The sequence below is a fragment of the Onychostruthus taczanowskii genome, unplaced genomic scaffold (assembly GCF_017590055.1).
Source record: "Onychostruthus taczanowskii isolate IOZ18803 unplaced genomic scaffold, ASM1759005v1 scaffold10, whole genome shotgun sequence".
Lineage (NCBI taxonomy): Eukaryota > Metazoa > Chordata > Aves > Passeriformes > Passeridae > Onychostruthus > Onychostruthus taczanowskii.
Window position 1 is genome coordinate 8,986,356 of NW_024496526.1, and position 16,116 is coordinate 9,002,471.

The 16,116-nt window shown below is 40.0% G+C and overlaps 1 protein-coding gene across 1 annotated transcript; it reads right to left on the minus strand.

Annotated features, from left to right (window-relative positions):
- Nucleotides 1–14: 14 nt before the first annotated feature.
- Nucleotides 15–15,782, minus strand: LMLN (leishmanolysin like peptidase). The gene is made up of 17 exons (XM_041405299.1): nt 15,501–15,782; nt 15,085–15,182; nt 14,960–14,990; nt 14,393–14,475; nt 13,830–13,947; nt 12,832–13,010; nt 12,084–12,189; nt 11,640–11,734; nt 10,836–10,953; nt 9,979–10,086; nt 9,171–9,247; nt 8,478–8,588; nt 7,721–7,853; nt 6,961–7,120; nt 6,012–6,142; nt 4,868–5,078; nt 15–4,279 (listed from the first exon to the last, which is right to left on the minus strand). The coding sequence occupies exons 1-17, from the start codon at nt 15,780–15,782 to the stop codon at nt 4,185–4,187; spliced, it is 2,136 nt and encodes a 711-aa protein (XP_041261233.1). The 3' UTR covers nt 15–4,184.
- Between the last annotated feature and the right edge of the window lie 334 nt (nt 15,783–16,116).

Genomic DNA, 16,116 nt, shown 5'->3' on the forward strand with positions numbered 1-16,116 from the left:
TAAATGACTGTTGTAATAGTGGTCCTTTAGTGCTCTTACTCTTGCAGTTAATCATCGTCAGCTCTCAAAGAAAAGGACAAGAAGAATTAATATTCTACAGATATTTTATTGAAGAACAGTTTTTTCTTTTGTTGCATGACATACCTTTTTTAAACAGTAAAATAAGGAAATTCTTACTCCATAAATAACACAAATTAGCCCTTATATCTCAGTCCAGCCAAAATCTGTGTAAAATAGTTAGTTCTATATTTACATTCTGTACCAAAATAGGAAACACATGTTCAAGGTCAGCCAGTTTCTCAGAACAGTTGTTTTATCTCCAAGGTAAGCTTCACTTTAAAAAGGCAACATTTGCACTTTGGAAGTCTGGTAGTGTAAGCTCATGTTATTCAGTGCACAGACAGCCCCAAATCCTGCAGAGCAGTACATACATGCAAGCAGGCACCCACACATCCAAACAAGCTAAAAACAGGGATTCAGTCTTGCAGGGAAAACATCTTGAGCTGCTCAGCTGGCTGAAAGTCACTCCTTGGAAATGTGGGGAAGGAAGGATGTACACTTCCCTCTCTACTGAATATCATCAAGCAGAAAGATTTGCAGGACAGGAAGATTAAAAACAACTGGCCTCAGAAGGGATTGTGGATATGTCTGCTCTCAGACATCAGTCTCCCCAGTTTGTGAGAGCTCAGCAGAAAGAATGAGCTGTATTGGGCTGACAGTCAATTAATGGGGGATATAATTCTCTTTCAGTAATTAACCTACATCAAGGGCCATGACTGTATCCCAAGACCTCAACTCATTTCAGGAGAAATGAATTGCTGTTTTTCCATGTGATTTTACTTGCTGCATTCTCCAGCCAAAAGCTCTCCTTCCTCCTTATAATTGCAACAGTAGAAAAAATGTGCTCCTAAAAGATGACTTGCTTCAACTTCTAATTCAAATTATTTGAACTACGGGGACCAAAAAAGACTGCAAGACTAATTTACTTTCCTAAGCAAACAAGGAATATTTTTTTAAAATTATGAGGTTAAATCTGTGGACACCATATACTGGAAATGTTTCTGTTACAGATGAGCAAACTCATGCATCTCAGCACAACTTCCAGGGCTCCTGCTGCCCAGTCTTTGTGTTTCTCTGGTGGAAACACAAAGGCTTAAATGGGCTGTATTTCCAAGTTTTCACACTTAAGAGATGCAATAGGAGGGACTGGTCATGTGTGGTCAGGACACCTAACACAGCAAACTTTGCATTTATTTAAAAGAATTCTGAATTTTATGGCAGAAACTACACTTAAGGCTACATAACTGATCTGCTTAAGCTACAATTTTAGCTGTGTTCTATACTCAAAAATGGCTTATGCTTCCAACTGTAGTAATTTTACTCTTAAAAACCTGAGACATGATTTTACTTAATTCATGTTAAGATCTGGAAGTTCACAGCAGGCTAAAAGCTGAATGCAAAGACAAACAGAACTGAGGTAGTCAGCTTTACTCAAATATTCTGTATGACAGCTACCAGTTCATTGCCACTAAGCTGACACATTCCCTGGCAGTTCCCACGAGGCTACAGCTGCTATCAGCTGCTAACCCCCTGGTGGGACAGAAGATGTTGCATTTTTCTGACTCAAGTACCTTCCACGCCCGACCCCCCAAAGCCACGTCCAGTTCTGCAGTTCACAGGCAGCTGAAGGCTGCACGACAAAGAAATTACAACTGAAATCTCAGATTATTAAGGCAGTAGCAGTTTTACTTCACTGGTTCACTGATGCAGCTGCTTAGCAGGTAGTGGTGAACCTGACCACAAGAGCTCCAACAGGCTGATAGATTTTTTCCCTTTCAATACAAAGCACTACATCCCCTTTTTTTAATTAATGCATACAATTCAGAAGTAGGTAAGCATCAACTTTCTAACCCATCTTTCAGTTAATTCTCAGGAAGAGAGATTAAAAGAAGAAAAGCCCTCAAGATAAACAACTGTGTAGAAGATAAAAATATTCAATTAAATATGACAAATCTCACACTTAGACAGGAGACCAGCATATCAAATACTGAGCACAATAAATTAACACCAGTTAAAAAGTTTAACAGTTATAAAGTTAACCAGAAAGTTCAGACAGTGCAAACATTTCACAGTAAGAAAAAATAACCAGCAATTTCTTTTCAAGTATCAAAAGCATTGCTGTTGAGTGATACCATTTCAACTGTATTATTGCACAACAGACAAAAAATACAATATCAACCTCTGGTACCTAAGATGCATTCTCAAACCTTTATGTTTTCCAGGTAACAGTTTACATTGACTGTTTTGTGGATATATTAAAATAACTAGCATTCACTTATCAATCTGAGTGTTTAATAATTCCATTTGCACAATTTTAAAGCATTTGAGTCCTGATTTGTATTGCTTCTCCGAGACACTGATTTAAGGCTAGCCTAGGCCTTGTGTAATTCACAGCAAGCTTAACCTGCAGTTAAGAAGGAGAACTAGCCCAGTGCAAGGTGCTCTCAGCTGTGATGTCTTTAGACAGTTTAAGGTTGCACCTTACCTGCCTCAGCAGTGTCATAACAGTTTCCTTAAATAAAAAAAAATAATAATAATAAAAAAAACCCAACAAAATCAAGTCCAGTAGGCACAAAGAATTTCTTACAATCATGATGGAAGTCCTATTATTACAGTATAATTGTACCTAAAGTTTTACTCCATCTCCCTACTTTCCATTTAGGAAAGGGATCCAGTCACTGACAATTATAATGCCACAGAACATTTAAGAAGCAGAGTAACATCATCTTTCTCCCTATATCTGCATTTTTTAGTGCAATAGGCATGTCTGCTCCCTTAAATTTAACACTTTTCCAGGAGTGAAAACTGTCCTAAAAGGACAGACAGTGGATTGAACCACAGAGTTTCTTTACCTCTGAACAGGATTATTTGTAAACACATTATAGTCAGAAATAAATAGAAACAAGGGTCCTATAGAGCAGCTGTCCTTACCTTGACAGACTTTACTCATTTCCTTCCTCTTATATATTTTGTCATCAAGTGAGTAATTTTGTAGCAAGGTGTGCCCTCATGTGGCTCAAACCATCTGATTCTCAGCTTACTACAAATACTCAAATAATCCATAGTATTTACATGTCCAAAAAGAGTAGAGGGAAGGAAAAAAGCAAACAGATTAGGCTTTCCTTCCACATTCAATATTGTTTTTGGTCTAGAGACATTAGCATGATCCTGTAAGATTATAGCTGCCATTGCTACTGGTTTGCTCTTCAACAAGAAGTGAGAACATCTGCAATAATGTTCATACTAGTTTTGAAACAATAATGCCATTATTTTGAAAAACAAACCAACAAAAGAAAAAATAATCATAAATTCTATCCCAAATTTACAGTCTGAGTGTCAGTACTGAAATGCATTTGCCTAACAACTCTAGAGGATATTCAAATGTGATGTCTTATTTCATAGTAGAACTGGCACATGCTAAATGAAAATGGGATTTCTAGACAGTAGTACTGGTTACCAGTCTCAAATTCCATTTTGTCCATGTAGGAAGATGTAATGAACCCCAAGAATTAGCTGCTTTACCTAGTATGAATTCTGAGGGGGCTCAAAGCTGCAGAATACAGTCATGGAGGCATGTGCCAACCACTGGTTTATCCAATTACATTCTTTCCTCCTCCACAAAATTGTAAGAATTAACAAAACAAAAACAAATTGCCAGCCTCTTTAGGCCTTGGTTATCAGCAGTGATGACAACTGATTTTTACATGGCTTACACACTGAGGTATATTTCCAGCTTGAGGATACTTTGCTACCACAACAGACATAAAAAAAAAACCAGCCCTCAGTTCTATTACAGAAGAGTTCTCATTTCAAATCTTGACTGAGCTGCCAGGTAGTTTAACACAGTTGGCAAAGTGGATCTTGTTACTGCATCAAAAAAACCATAGGTTGCAATTCAGGAAAATACTGGCACTTATTGAGATAACAAGGTAAATTTTCCTCCTCTCAAAATTCTGCCTGCTTTTGTCAACACCTCCCTGACTACTGTGTGCAGTGATACTTGCCAGGGGAGATGAGGTTCAGCAGGAGAGAGCTGCTGCTGAGACAGAACCCCCGTGCTCCACAGCAAGGAGTGCAGCAGGATGGGTGTTATCTCAGAACTTCTTCTTGCCCCAAGCTCAAGTCTATGCACAGAGAAACAATCCTGTTAGCAGGGGAACTAAGTTGGCCATCAGCAACCAAAGGGTTACAACCAGGCTGGATGAGCAGGAGCATAAATCTAAAAAAAAAAAAAAAAAAAAATTACAAAAAAATATAAATTTTACATTTAAAGACAAGATAAAATAATAAAGAGAACACTAAAAACCACCAAAGAGTTAAAACAAACTTCTTGACAAAACATTAACTGGTATTTAGTGAATTCAGCTTTTTACCTTCCTCAAAAAGAAAACTGACTCTGATCTTTCTGCATTACAACATGAACATTATCAATAGGAAGGTATGCAAGTGAGAACTTACTTTCCACCAAGGTGATAATTTTTAAGATTATAATAACAATATGGCTTTCAAAACACAGGTCAGATTTTCTGATAAATTCCCAGGCTAATGCTAGATTTCTGGGATGATTACCAGGAGACATGAAATGAAGGTGTTATGTTTCAGACACATTTCTCCTGTGTTAGTCACTACTCTGCACGACTGCACAGCAAAACGTAGCACACTTTTGCTATTTTCCCTTACCTCCTACACCTGGGATCTTAAAATAGCCACAGCCTTCCTTTCCTGTTCCTGACAGAACTGACAGAAATCTTTGACATTTTCAGATATTTAATACTGAAGTTTCACTTCAGCAAAAAAGGCAACCTACCAATGGGTGCAGCTCTTGTTAAGTTAGAAGCTGGAGGATCCCTCTCTGGGGGACAGGAGTCACAGAAGTCTGAACAGGCTGGGCAAATCAGATTGCCAACGTGTATCCAGCCGTTCATCTGAATGCTCACAGTCAACACCTGGCCTGAGCGGCTGCACAAGTATGCAGTGTCCTTGACCCACACATGCAGCCCTTGTGGAGAACAAGAAACCTGAAAATAAAAAGAATCAGAGTCAAGTCTGTATTATGATTTATCACAGCACGTGTCACAGCTGAGATGGCCACAATACACAGAATATCATCACACAATTACAGAAGGCTTCAACCCATAGAGCGACACCAGACCACTTCAGAAGGCTTCAATATCTGCCCTTTTTGTTCTTTAGCCCAACCTTTCACACCCCTCATGTTGATGCATTGCACCCGTGTGCCCTCTGTTCCCTTTGGTGTTGGTCAGTGCCCCTGGGCACTCCATGGCTCATTGCTGTCAGAGCTGTTCACCTGCTGCTCACAGCTGTACCCATTGGGGATGAGGCTTGGTCACAGCCCCACTCCCAATCACCACAAACTGTGCACCTACAATGATTTATCAGAAGCACAGATTAACTGCAAATATTTTAATGCAATCTGAGCAACTATGAGATTCAGGAATGCTTCAAAGCACTGACTATACTCTTTTTGTGCAATTACGCAGATCATCAGCTGAGAATGAGTAAAACTTTGCTTCTGCTAATGACCACTTTTGCAGAGTTGTGCAGTTACTGAAGGTGACACCCTTAGTGAGAGAGTCCCAAAGAAAATGAGAAGTGACATGTGCACAGTGCTTTCCACCTCTGAAAAATCAGAGTGACTAATTAATATTAAGGTTCAACAACAGAACATTTCATGGAAGTATTCCTTCCTAGCAGAGGATAAAGTGCCATGGGATAAGACAGATGATGTCCCTAGTGAGACTGGAAGCCATCCCAGCAGCCACACAACTGTCTAAATTACAGGCTTATGGCTGGAAGATTGTTTTCAAAGTGTGTTATACGATCCATAGATTACAAAGCAGGTGAAAAGTTCTAACAGTCACAACCTACCTGCCTTTTCCCTTTGGGGTCATTAAAAAAGAAAATCCAACAAAAACCCAACAAATACTTACTTGATAACATCCACTACCCCAGTCAGGGTAACTGAGTTTCCTCCTGCACTGTTCCATAACAAAAGCAGATTTCTGAATAAGACATACAGAGTTTGGTCCATATTTCTCTGCACCATAGTTTTTGGTAGGATCTAAGGTAGAAGAAATATAATGAATTACAAGTTAACCAGAAGAACAGAAAGCTCACATCAATTTAAAAGGCTATCTAATCAATGCCCCCCACATGCAATTCAATGTTTACTTTTGGAATATTTCATACCCTGAATTATTATCAATTTGGGATTTATACTGTCTTGAAAATAACGTGGAAAAAAACACAAGATTTAAGAAACAAACAAAATAATCAACTAACCACAAAAAAAAACCACAATGAGCAAGCACTTTCCATCAGAAAGTGGTTATGTTTGCCCTCAGGAAATGCCAGCTGTAATTGCTGGTTTGAGGGCAGAGAGTGTTTGTTTTTGAGACAACTGCAAAGACAGGTAATAGCCTACAGCATTCTGGAGCTCTGCAACACTGAACATCCATGCATTACACTAGGAGACAAGCCCATGTTCTGGTAACTCACAAAGACCCTGGCCTTGAACAAAAAACCTACAAAGTGAAAAGTGCAATCACATTTCAGAGACTCAATAAACAGCCCTCTCCCCCACCCCCATTATTTTATTAGAGTCACTTGTATTAGGGTCTTGTCAGTCTTGTGTTAGGGTCACTTGGGGTAAGTATCTGTTCACTCTATGCAATTCCTGCATTAGATATGTGAGTTTGCCTCAGGTGTACACAATAGTTGTGCTATGCTTCTTACCACAGCACAGTGTTTATACAGCTGGTGGTGTGAAACTTCATGAGTGAAAAAATTCACATGCAATTAGTTTGAACATGCAGCAAGTCCATTCCAAGTTAACAAATGCAATCTCTGCAATACCACCCTGAAGTCCTGAATACTGACCTGGCTGGTTTTCAATTATTCTACAGTCTGAACTGCGTTGAAATTCACCACTTAAATGCCAGCTGAATTCCTGACTAAAGGGACAATAGTCAGCAATTTCTACTGAGCCACCATAGTAAGGCAATTCTTCTGCTGGTACTCCATTAAGATTGTCAAAGTACTGCAAAACAAAGTACAGTAGTGAAGCAGTTTGTGCAAAGGCAAGAGTACAGCTCTTTTTTAAATAGAGCAAATCATTACAGCTGCAAGAACATCAGGTATTACTACTCAGGAATGCTATTAACAGCACCTTACAATACCCATGAACCAGATGAGCCAGAAGTATTTATCTCTGTAAATAATGTAGAGATTCATATCTGCATGTATCACTCCTAGCTTCTGGCCCTGGTTCCCCTCTGTGTAATAATTACCTTCTTTGGGATGTAAGCAGAACAGATTTCTTAGTGTGCAGTGACAAAGGGCAGAAGACTGGGGGAAGATATCCCTCAAACAAGACATTTTGGGGGATTTCTGTTACACAGCAACATTTCTATCAGGTATTTGGCTAGACAGCCAAGCAACATCATTTTCTTTTATTAAGATCACAAGGGGTTTTTATCAGTCTCCCGACTCCTTGTAATAAACTACGTAGACATTTTTCACAGTATCTACTGTCATCTGATAGTTCAGAAGTAAAAAAACTGAAACAAACACAATCAACAGGCTGCAAAGCTCAACAGTGAAAACACTTCAGTTATTTTTAAAGTAGGATGCATTATACCTGATATTCCTGAGGTAACTGCTTTGGAAACTTCTGCAAGTTGCACACTGCTACTGCTCTTTGGTCCTGTCTGCAGGTTAACTGCAAAGGATTACTCCTCAAAGTGTCGCAGTATGGACTGATCAATTGCTTCCTCAAAAACAAAAAGCAAACCAACAAAACCAGAATAAAAATCACATCAGATAAATTAAACTGCTTTACATAAGCAGCCTATCAAGACTGTTCCCATTCTCCCCTAGACTCAGTCAATCACACAAAGAAGCATTGACTTCTCTGGAGGCTAGTTTTTCTTATTTGGTTTTGACCTTTCTGATTTAAAGAATATCAAGCCAGCAAACAAAGTTACAATGCATTCACCTATTTAGTTTTAATGACACTGCTTTGTAAACTTTAAAGAACAAAACATATAAGCAAAACAGGTGCACTATGCAGCTGTGTCCTAGAAATGTTTGAGGATTGTAAAGAACAAACAAGGTTGTAAGGAACAAATAAGGCAGGCTGTGTATAAGAAGGCAAAGACTTTTAGAGTAAGTCCTACCTGTCCTCTCTAAAGTGCAGCCTTCTCATAGTGTAAATGCATTCTACACCCTGCTTGCCTCTGTATTTATCCTAATTAGGAGGGATGCAGGGCAGTATTAATTTTTCATCTCTACCAACCTCTACCTCTTTTTACTGAATTACATTTGAAGGACAAATGTAAACAAGCATCAGGGTTTCCTCTTTATTTTTAAATTTTTCTTGAAGACTGTATTCTTACTTTTGTCTCTTCTGGTCAATCCAGAATTTGCAGCTCTTCATTACGAAGTCACAGCCTTTATTGCGTCCCCAGTCTAATTTCTCTGCCATGCTGTAATTTGCTTTATACCATCTGTAAAGGTATTTTGAAATGACAATATAGTTACTTCAAAAATTACTGTTCTGATTAATAAAACAGCAGTTCAAAGAATGCTATACCTTAAGGTTTTCAAATTAAGAAAAAGGGAAGCTGCACCCCCTTCTGCCTATAGGAAAATACATTATGATTTCACTATTTTTCAAGTCATAATCAACTAGAAGAAAATTGATCTGCAAAGGAATAATGCATACAGAAAGACGAAATCTTAGTCAATTTCTGCTTTCTATCTGCAAGAAGAGCTGAAAAAAAATAATATGTATTGCATGCAATTGAAAAAAGACTTACATTAAGACAAACAGTAAATAGATACTACAAACAGCACTTTGCATTGCAATGCCTGGCTTTTTAAGGCTAGATTAAAAATGGGTTTTGAAACACATGAAGAAAAAGTAACATACGAGGTATGACTCCTTATCTAATGTAAAGCTAATTATGCTGATCATCTACTCTGATGCAGAGGGATAAGTACAAGTGCATCAATTTGAAATAAAATCAAGTACAATGCAAACCAAACACAAATGAACCAAAACCCACCCTCCCATTTTTAATTCTTACCCTGTGTCTTCCATTAATGCTAAGGTGATCCTGGAAAAGACTCGATTCTGAGTGTGGGATCCAGTCATTGCTTCATTCTGAAAGTGACCAGTTATGATTGATAAGCCACTCAAAATTTTAAGCCACTCATTATTTTAAGAAAATGCTTCTTTTTCTTAGGAAAAAGCATTTTATTTCTAGTCTCTTTTTAATATTTACAATCAAATCCCATACTCCTTCATGAAAAAAGCATTTCCCTTCTTGTTTACCTTACTGCATAAAACAATGACTAGACAATGTAACTCTGCCAAAAATTTCACACAGTGCTAAGTTACAAATAAAAATTAGCTTAAATGTTAAGAGGGAAATAAGTGTTTCCTTGGTCAGGCAAGGTTCTGGAGGAGCCAGGACAAAAGCTAAAGCCAGAGCACATGAAAAAAGATGAAGTCAAGGTAATAAATAGAATTATGAAGTATTTAAGAGGCAGAGGGCAACAAAACTCAATTGACTAAAAGGAATACCCCCTTTGCCCTGAAACGGGAGCAAACCTTCTCAAAAGGTAAATGGCAGACAGAAGTAAGAGACATTTAGCTTTTCAGTAACATGTGATCTCATACTCTGAGACTCAGCAAGAAGGCTAAAAGACAGATGTATCTAGAAATTGGACCTCTAAATATTTAAATATCAAGTACTATTTGTGAGGTATTTCAATGTGGTTTGATACTCCTGCATTTTTAAGGCTCCAGTAGGTACCACAATAAACCAAAAAATCAAGGCACAGGGAGCAGACATTTCCACATTCCCTTCCATTCCTAGTATCAGCACAAACCTCCAACAACCTCTTCTCCCAGTGATTGAGCTCAGTACCCATGCCACCTTGATTTTCAAGCTCCATTCCCTCTAGAATTGGACAATTAAAATGTTTTCGGGCTTCTTCCTAGAAAGAAAACATTTCAACACAGCTCTCAAAATACTGAGATGGATACCCAAATGCAGTTCTGGTGCTCTAGAATTACCTATTAAAAGTATTTCACTATTTCTTTTTCTACCATTTTGTTTTCTACTCAGAGGCTGACTAAGCAAGCACCCCAAAAGCAAGGCTATCATACTATCCACTCATCTCCTTGAAATAAATGAGCAAAACCAGGGTAATTAATCCATGTTTGCTCTATATACTGTCTTAGATTTAAAACAAAAAGATTATTTGTGCCAAAATGCGATTAACACTATGACTTAGTTCCAAATCCAATTTGTTAACACTTGAGCATATGTTCTGTTGGGGGCACAAAGAGAGAGTCTGATGCGTGGGAAGCAAGAAAGATTTCCAAAAATCCTTGAGGAACTTATTTTTAAACATGACAAAATATTAATATTAAAGGAGCAGGAGTTGTCTTAAGTCTGTAGGAAAACATCTAAAGAGTAGGATTAAGGAATTTCTTCAACATCAGTTTTGCTTGACCTTCCAGTCCCTTCATTTTCTCTTACTATGTCAATTTATTTATTTCATATTATCTGTCACCCATTTTCTACTTTACTTTAGCTACACCCTCTCAATTACACAATGTTGACGGAACGGGCTTTGGGCCATACTTTCAGGGTAGGGCATTCAAGGATTAGAAATATTTATGACTCAAGAATGTCCTGGCAACCTTGGCATACAAAGCTTGAAAGGTAATGCACACTTACGACCACCCGAGGTGTCACCAGAAGATGAACAGCATGGCGCAGCATTTTGCCACCACGTATGTCCCACAGCCTCACTGCTTTATGAACAACTTTATTGCTCCACTGATACAAACCTAGGCTGTAAGGAGGTTTGGTTACAAATCCTTCCCACAAAGACATGTTACTGTGCAAAGATCTATCTCCATAAGAAACAGAAGCATGGATAATCTCTATACTCCCTCACGCTTTCTAAACTTAAAAATTTTATTATGCAGCATTTCTCCTTTTTAACATGTGTTTATTAAACACACAACTGATTTAACAGCAAAGTAAGGTTAGTTATAGACTCAAGGTGCATTTTCTACAGTTACCAAAAATGTAAGAAATTAAATAAAACCCCTCTGTATTGCTATTGTAAAAAAAAGCTCTCTACCCTTCCATCTCCTAGAATAATATCTACAATACAAACTAAAAAAACAAAAAAAAAATGCAAACTGCTCATTCTTTAACAAATCAGAAAATTCACACAGCACATTACACACATCGTCCATTCTGCATAACCATAACTCTTAAAAATGAACTGCACTGACATTAGACAACATGGCTAACTGTAAGGTTTACCTTCCAGTCTTCTGATAAATTAAATCCTGTCTTAGTTTATAGTATATGTGGATAATATAAGTGCTTAATGGCAATGTAAAGAAAGACTAGAGAGTCACCACACACCACTGTTTGAACATTATAAAGGCAAGTCACTCTAATAATGGAATGAAGCTGTATTTTTAACAGGCAAGAATTGGGAGTATCAAGAGGTCCAAAAAATACCTTTCATTAAAAGGAGGAAGTCCATCTGCATATCTTGGTGTCAAAGGTTTTCCATCATCATCACGATAAAATGCAAACAGTCCAGCAGAGAAACCCTTCAAGTTAAAAAACAAGCACATGGAAACCTTTGGTAAGACATTCATATACAAAGTCAAACACCATGAAAGAGTCCCCACACCCACCAGAGACACACTGGAAGTACAACACTCCAAGGCAATTCACACAACTTGAAGGAGGCAAAGCAAGAGCTTTCCTCCACCAAACATCCCCCTCTTGGCAACAAGCTGGAGGCATGTGAGCAAGCAGGCAGCCATTTCAGGGCAAGGCTTCATCAACCCTTACCAGTGCGTGGATTATCTCGTGTTTCACTGTAGGAACATCCCCCTCTTAGCAACAAGCTGGAGGCATGTGAGCATTTCAGGGCAAGGCTTCATCAACCCTTACCAGTGCGTGGATTATCTCGTGTTTCACTGTAGACAACATGCCAACAAATTCCTGAGCTTGTGTTGAAATCATGTTTGGACACAAGTTAGCATATCCTGCTATTGGCCTGGAAGAGAGTTGTAAAGTTAAATGGTTTTTAATTACTTTAATTTTGTAGTAAAATACTACAAAATTAAAGTAATTATTCACTTGAAGCAGCAGAAGATCTAAAGAAGATACAGACTAATGTAAAAATATGTCCTTCCCAATAATTTATAAATATCTGTTAACAACACAGTGACTAGTTTACTGTTGGGATGGGGAATGGTGGGATGGAGTCAATCAAACAATCTCTATATTCAGTATTCTGCACAAGTGTCACAGACAACAGTGCAAGGGACCTGAATTTTAGGTAAGATCCTAGGGAGGTATAAAGACTGTGACAATGACTACAACTGAATGGAAACAAAATATAAGTAGGAACTTGCATTCTTTAAGTATGTGAAATCATGACATTCACCTTAAGAGAAACAGGATCTTGATAAAAAGTTTAGGCATTAACAGTGGAGGATCAGCTTTGAGTCCTGTGCCTCAACTCTGCAAGTTAAGCACTATTTGATGGGTTTGTGATTTTACATAAATGCAATGCTTGTCCATGATGACTCCTCATTTGTTATACAACAAAGGCAAACAATCAAATTCCACATCAGAACAATCAAGAAACTTGAAAGTTTAATTAAAGAGAGTTTGCAACAGAGGGAATACTTGCCTGTCCATTTCAGCTTCCAGTTGGCAGTAGGCTGCATATGCAATGATATTTTCATGGCCACACCTGTCAGTAGTGAGAGCACTGACGTAGAGCACAAAGTCAGCATCTCGAAGCCCTTGGTGCCCGGGTGAGCCCGTGGGCCTGCGGTGCCAGTCGCTGTCATTGTACACCCTGCATTGCTTTACAGCGTTCAAAGGGAACAGTTACAATACTCATCACCAGAACTCTGCATAACACAACTCAATTAGCTTGAAGCCAAGAATAAATCCTAATAGACAGCAGAAGATAAGAAAACACCCTGTGAAGAACAGCAAACAAAACCAGAGCCAAGCAATAACTTTCAAATGACTAACTCTTATGATTTATTAGACACAAGGAAGGTGGCAGCTTTAAAAAAACAAATGAAAAAAAAAAAAAGCCTGTCAAGCATCCCTGTATTTCTTATAAATTTTTTTTTTTAAATCTTGGCTTGCAAAACTAGTACACAATAGCATTTCTCTTGTAATCTATCTTTTTAATGATACAGTTGAAACTTCCAAGTTAAAGAAAGAAAACCAAAAATTTACTGATCACATACAGTAGTTGAATAAAGAAAACAAGTCTGAAGCATTTCTTGCACTATACTCCGGAGTCAGTGAATAAACTCTTCAAAAATCAACTACTGACTCTGTGAAATTCCAACTCATTGACCAAGGTGAATAACAAAGTGACTAATGGCAATTTAGCAAGCTCCAAATCTCATCTTCTCCGTACAGGCCATTAGAACACAGGCTCAGAAAATAGTAACCAGTTCCTGGCTTTCTTCTATTTGAGTTTGGATTCAACAACATAAACTACAGAAACTCACACTAATTTAAGTTTTTCTATTCTTTCATTCAGACTTAGTGATCTCCAGCAAACAGGTCACTTAAGCACAATTACCAATATTCACTTTTTCATTAATAACCATAAACAGTAATATTTCAAAGTATAGGAAACACTTGGACAGCTGAACTTACCTGGAGGTGCTTCTCAGGAACTATAACTGGCCCACACCTTGTATGGTCTGCACAGGCTTTTTGGCAATATCTGTGAGGGTCAGCTTTCCTCCTTAAATATTGGTTTGTCACACATTGCCTTCAATGAAACATGAGACAGTCAAAGCTTTTACTATTAAAGGAGAACTACAGAATAATCTTACTGCACTCTGTTGATACTAGATATAACTTTCACAGTGAAAATTGTTAATTACCTTACCAGGGAAGACATAATGCTTCCACTTGTTAATGGAGCATCCACAGGCTCAAAGAGAGATTAGAACAAGGTTCATAAATGGGGGTACACATAAAAGAGAACTGGCAGCATGTGTAGCTTTGAAAATCTCTGCAACAACAAATGCAGGTGTTGCTTCTGGAAGATTGGCAGATTTGTAAAAGAGCATCTGCCACTGCTGCTGGATCAGATGGGTCACTGATCTGATTCAGCAGGGCATTTCCTACACTCTAATCTTCTTTTAAAGGCTATGCAGCACAGCGTTAAATATCAAATATAGCAAGTGATTTTTCATCAGACTTTCACACACCTGCTTAGCAATATAGCACCGGCAGATTTGCGCACTTGAAATGTCTTCTCCAAATAAGATATAGCTTGTGGGAAGAGTTTGTTCTGAAAAGAGCAAAAATCAGAGTCACCCAGTGGCAGTGCAGACACACCTCACCCCAAAGGCATTAACTACCAAGTGACATGAAATTTGCTAGGTATTGTGGTATATCACAACAGGGGAAAGCCTGACTCCTGAGGAGTTCAATTATTATGAACACATTCAGGAAATACTTTGTTTCGGTATTCCCATATGCTGTCATTGGAATGAGAAAATGAGAAGGAAAACAGTATTAATTAGAATATTCGGTTTCAAAGAGGCTTTTAAAAACTATATACACATTTGTCACTGATACTTTTGCACCTTGGGATATAGCAAACACCATGCAGAAGTCTGGATTATTTGTTATGGAGGTATAATCTATACACAAAGCTTTGGTTTCCTGGACTAGAGGAATACTAAATTGCTGGCATTCAAGGTTTTAGTTGAACTGGTCTTAATTCCATCTATACTACATACAAACAAAAAGGGGAAGCAAATATAACATACCTTTATAAGGTGTCTTTTCTCAGGCAGCAAACTACATTTAAAAAACAAAACAAACGAGCTTTAGCTCACAAGGTTTCTATTCTCAGCCATAAGAAACAAAAAATCTGCCACACCATTATACTCACTCCTCAACGCTTCTGTCATATACAATCTTTATTCTTAGCTGTTGATCCACGTTTCTCTTCGAGACGTGATTTTCCTTTAGAGGAACTTGATAGACGACCTGGCAGGGAGAGGCACGAGGCGGGATGAGGCAGCTCACCCGGGCTGCAGCGCGCCCCGCGGCCCCGGGCCTCGGCCCGCTCTCGCCCGGCAGCGCCGCTCCCTGCCGGCCCCTTCCCGCCCCCTCGCTCGCCCCGCTGGGATGCTCCGCGCCCGCCCGCCGTCGTCAGCGCCCACAGCCGGGGCTGCGGGGCCAGACCGGCACAGCCCGGCCCGGAAAAGCCGAGAAGGGACGGATCCAACAGCGGGAACGGCCAACAAGGGAGCCTCTGCCCCACAACACCCCTCGCGGCCGCCCGAAGACCCCCGGCCACCGCACCTGGTCGCCGCTGGGTACGCGATGGTGACAGGAGGAGGAGGCGGAGGTGCAGGGGGGCAGCGGCAGGAGCAGCAGCAGCCCGGCGGTGAAGGCGGCGAGCGGCGGGCGGCAGCAGCGGGTGGCCCGGGCGCGCCCGCCGCCCGGCTCTGCGGCCATCTTGGAGTGCCCGTCCGCCGCGTCGCCATGGAGGCAGCGCCGGGGGAGCGGCCTCCGCCAATGGGCGGGCGGAGTGGGCTGGCGGAGTGGGCGGGGCGAGAGCGGCGGGAGCTTCTGATTGGACATGGTGCTGCGAGGGGCGGGATCAGGGGCTGAGGGGAGGTGGCGGGGGCCGGAGTCACAGAAGCGGGAGGGGCACGCGAGCCCCCTGAGGCCCAGCGCTGCCGAGGCCGCCGCCAAACCATGCCCCCAGGGCCACATCCACACGGGGTTTGAACGCTTCCACCGCCTCCTCAGGCAGCCCATTCCAATGCTCGACAACCCTTTCTGGGAAGGAATTTTTCCCAGTGTTCTACATAAACGCTTGAGGCCGTTTCTTATCCTGTCGTTCGTAACCTGGGAGAAGAACCCGACCCCCACCTACAACCTCCTGTCAGGGCGCTGTAGACAGCAATAAGGT

Excerpts from the sequence above, each read along its gene's own strand:
- LMLN (XM_041405299.1), bottom strand. The coding sequence starts at position 15,782 with ATGTCCAATCAGAAGCTCCCGCCGCTCTCGCCCCGCCCACTCCGCCAG. Across the intron at positions 13,948-14,392 it reads GGTGCTATATTGCTAAGCAG|GCAATGTGTGACAAACCAAT; the intron begins GTGTGTGAAAGT and ends GTTTCATTGAAG. Across the intron at positions 4,280-4,867 it reads AACAAGAGCTGCACCCATTG|ATTTATGCTCCTGCTCATCC; the intron begins GTAGGTTGCCTT and ends TTTTTTTTTTAG.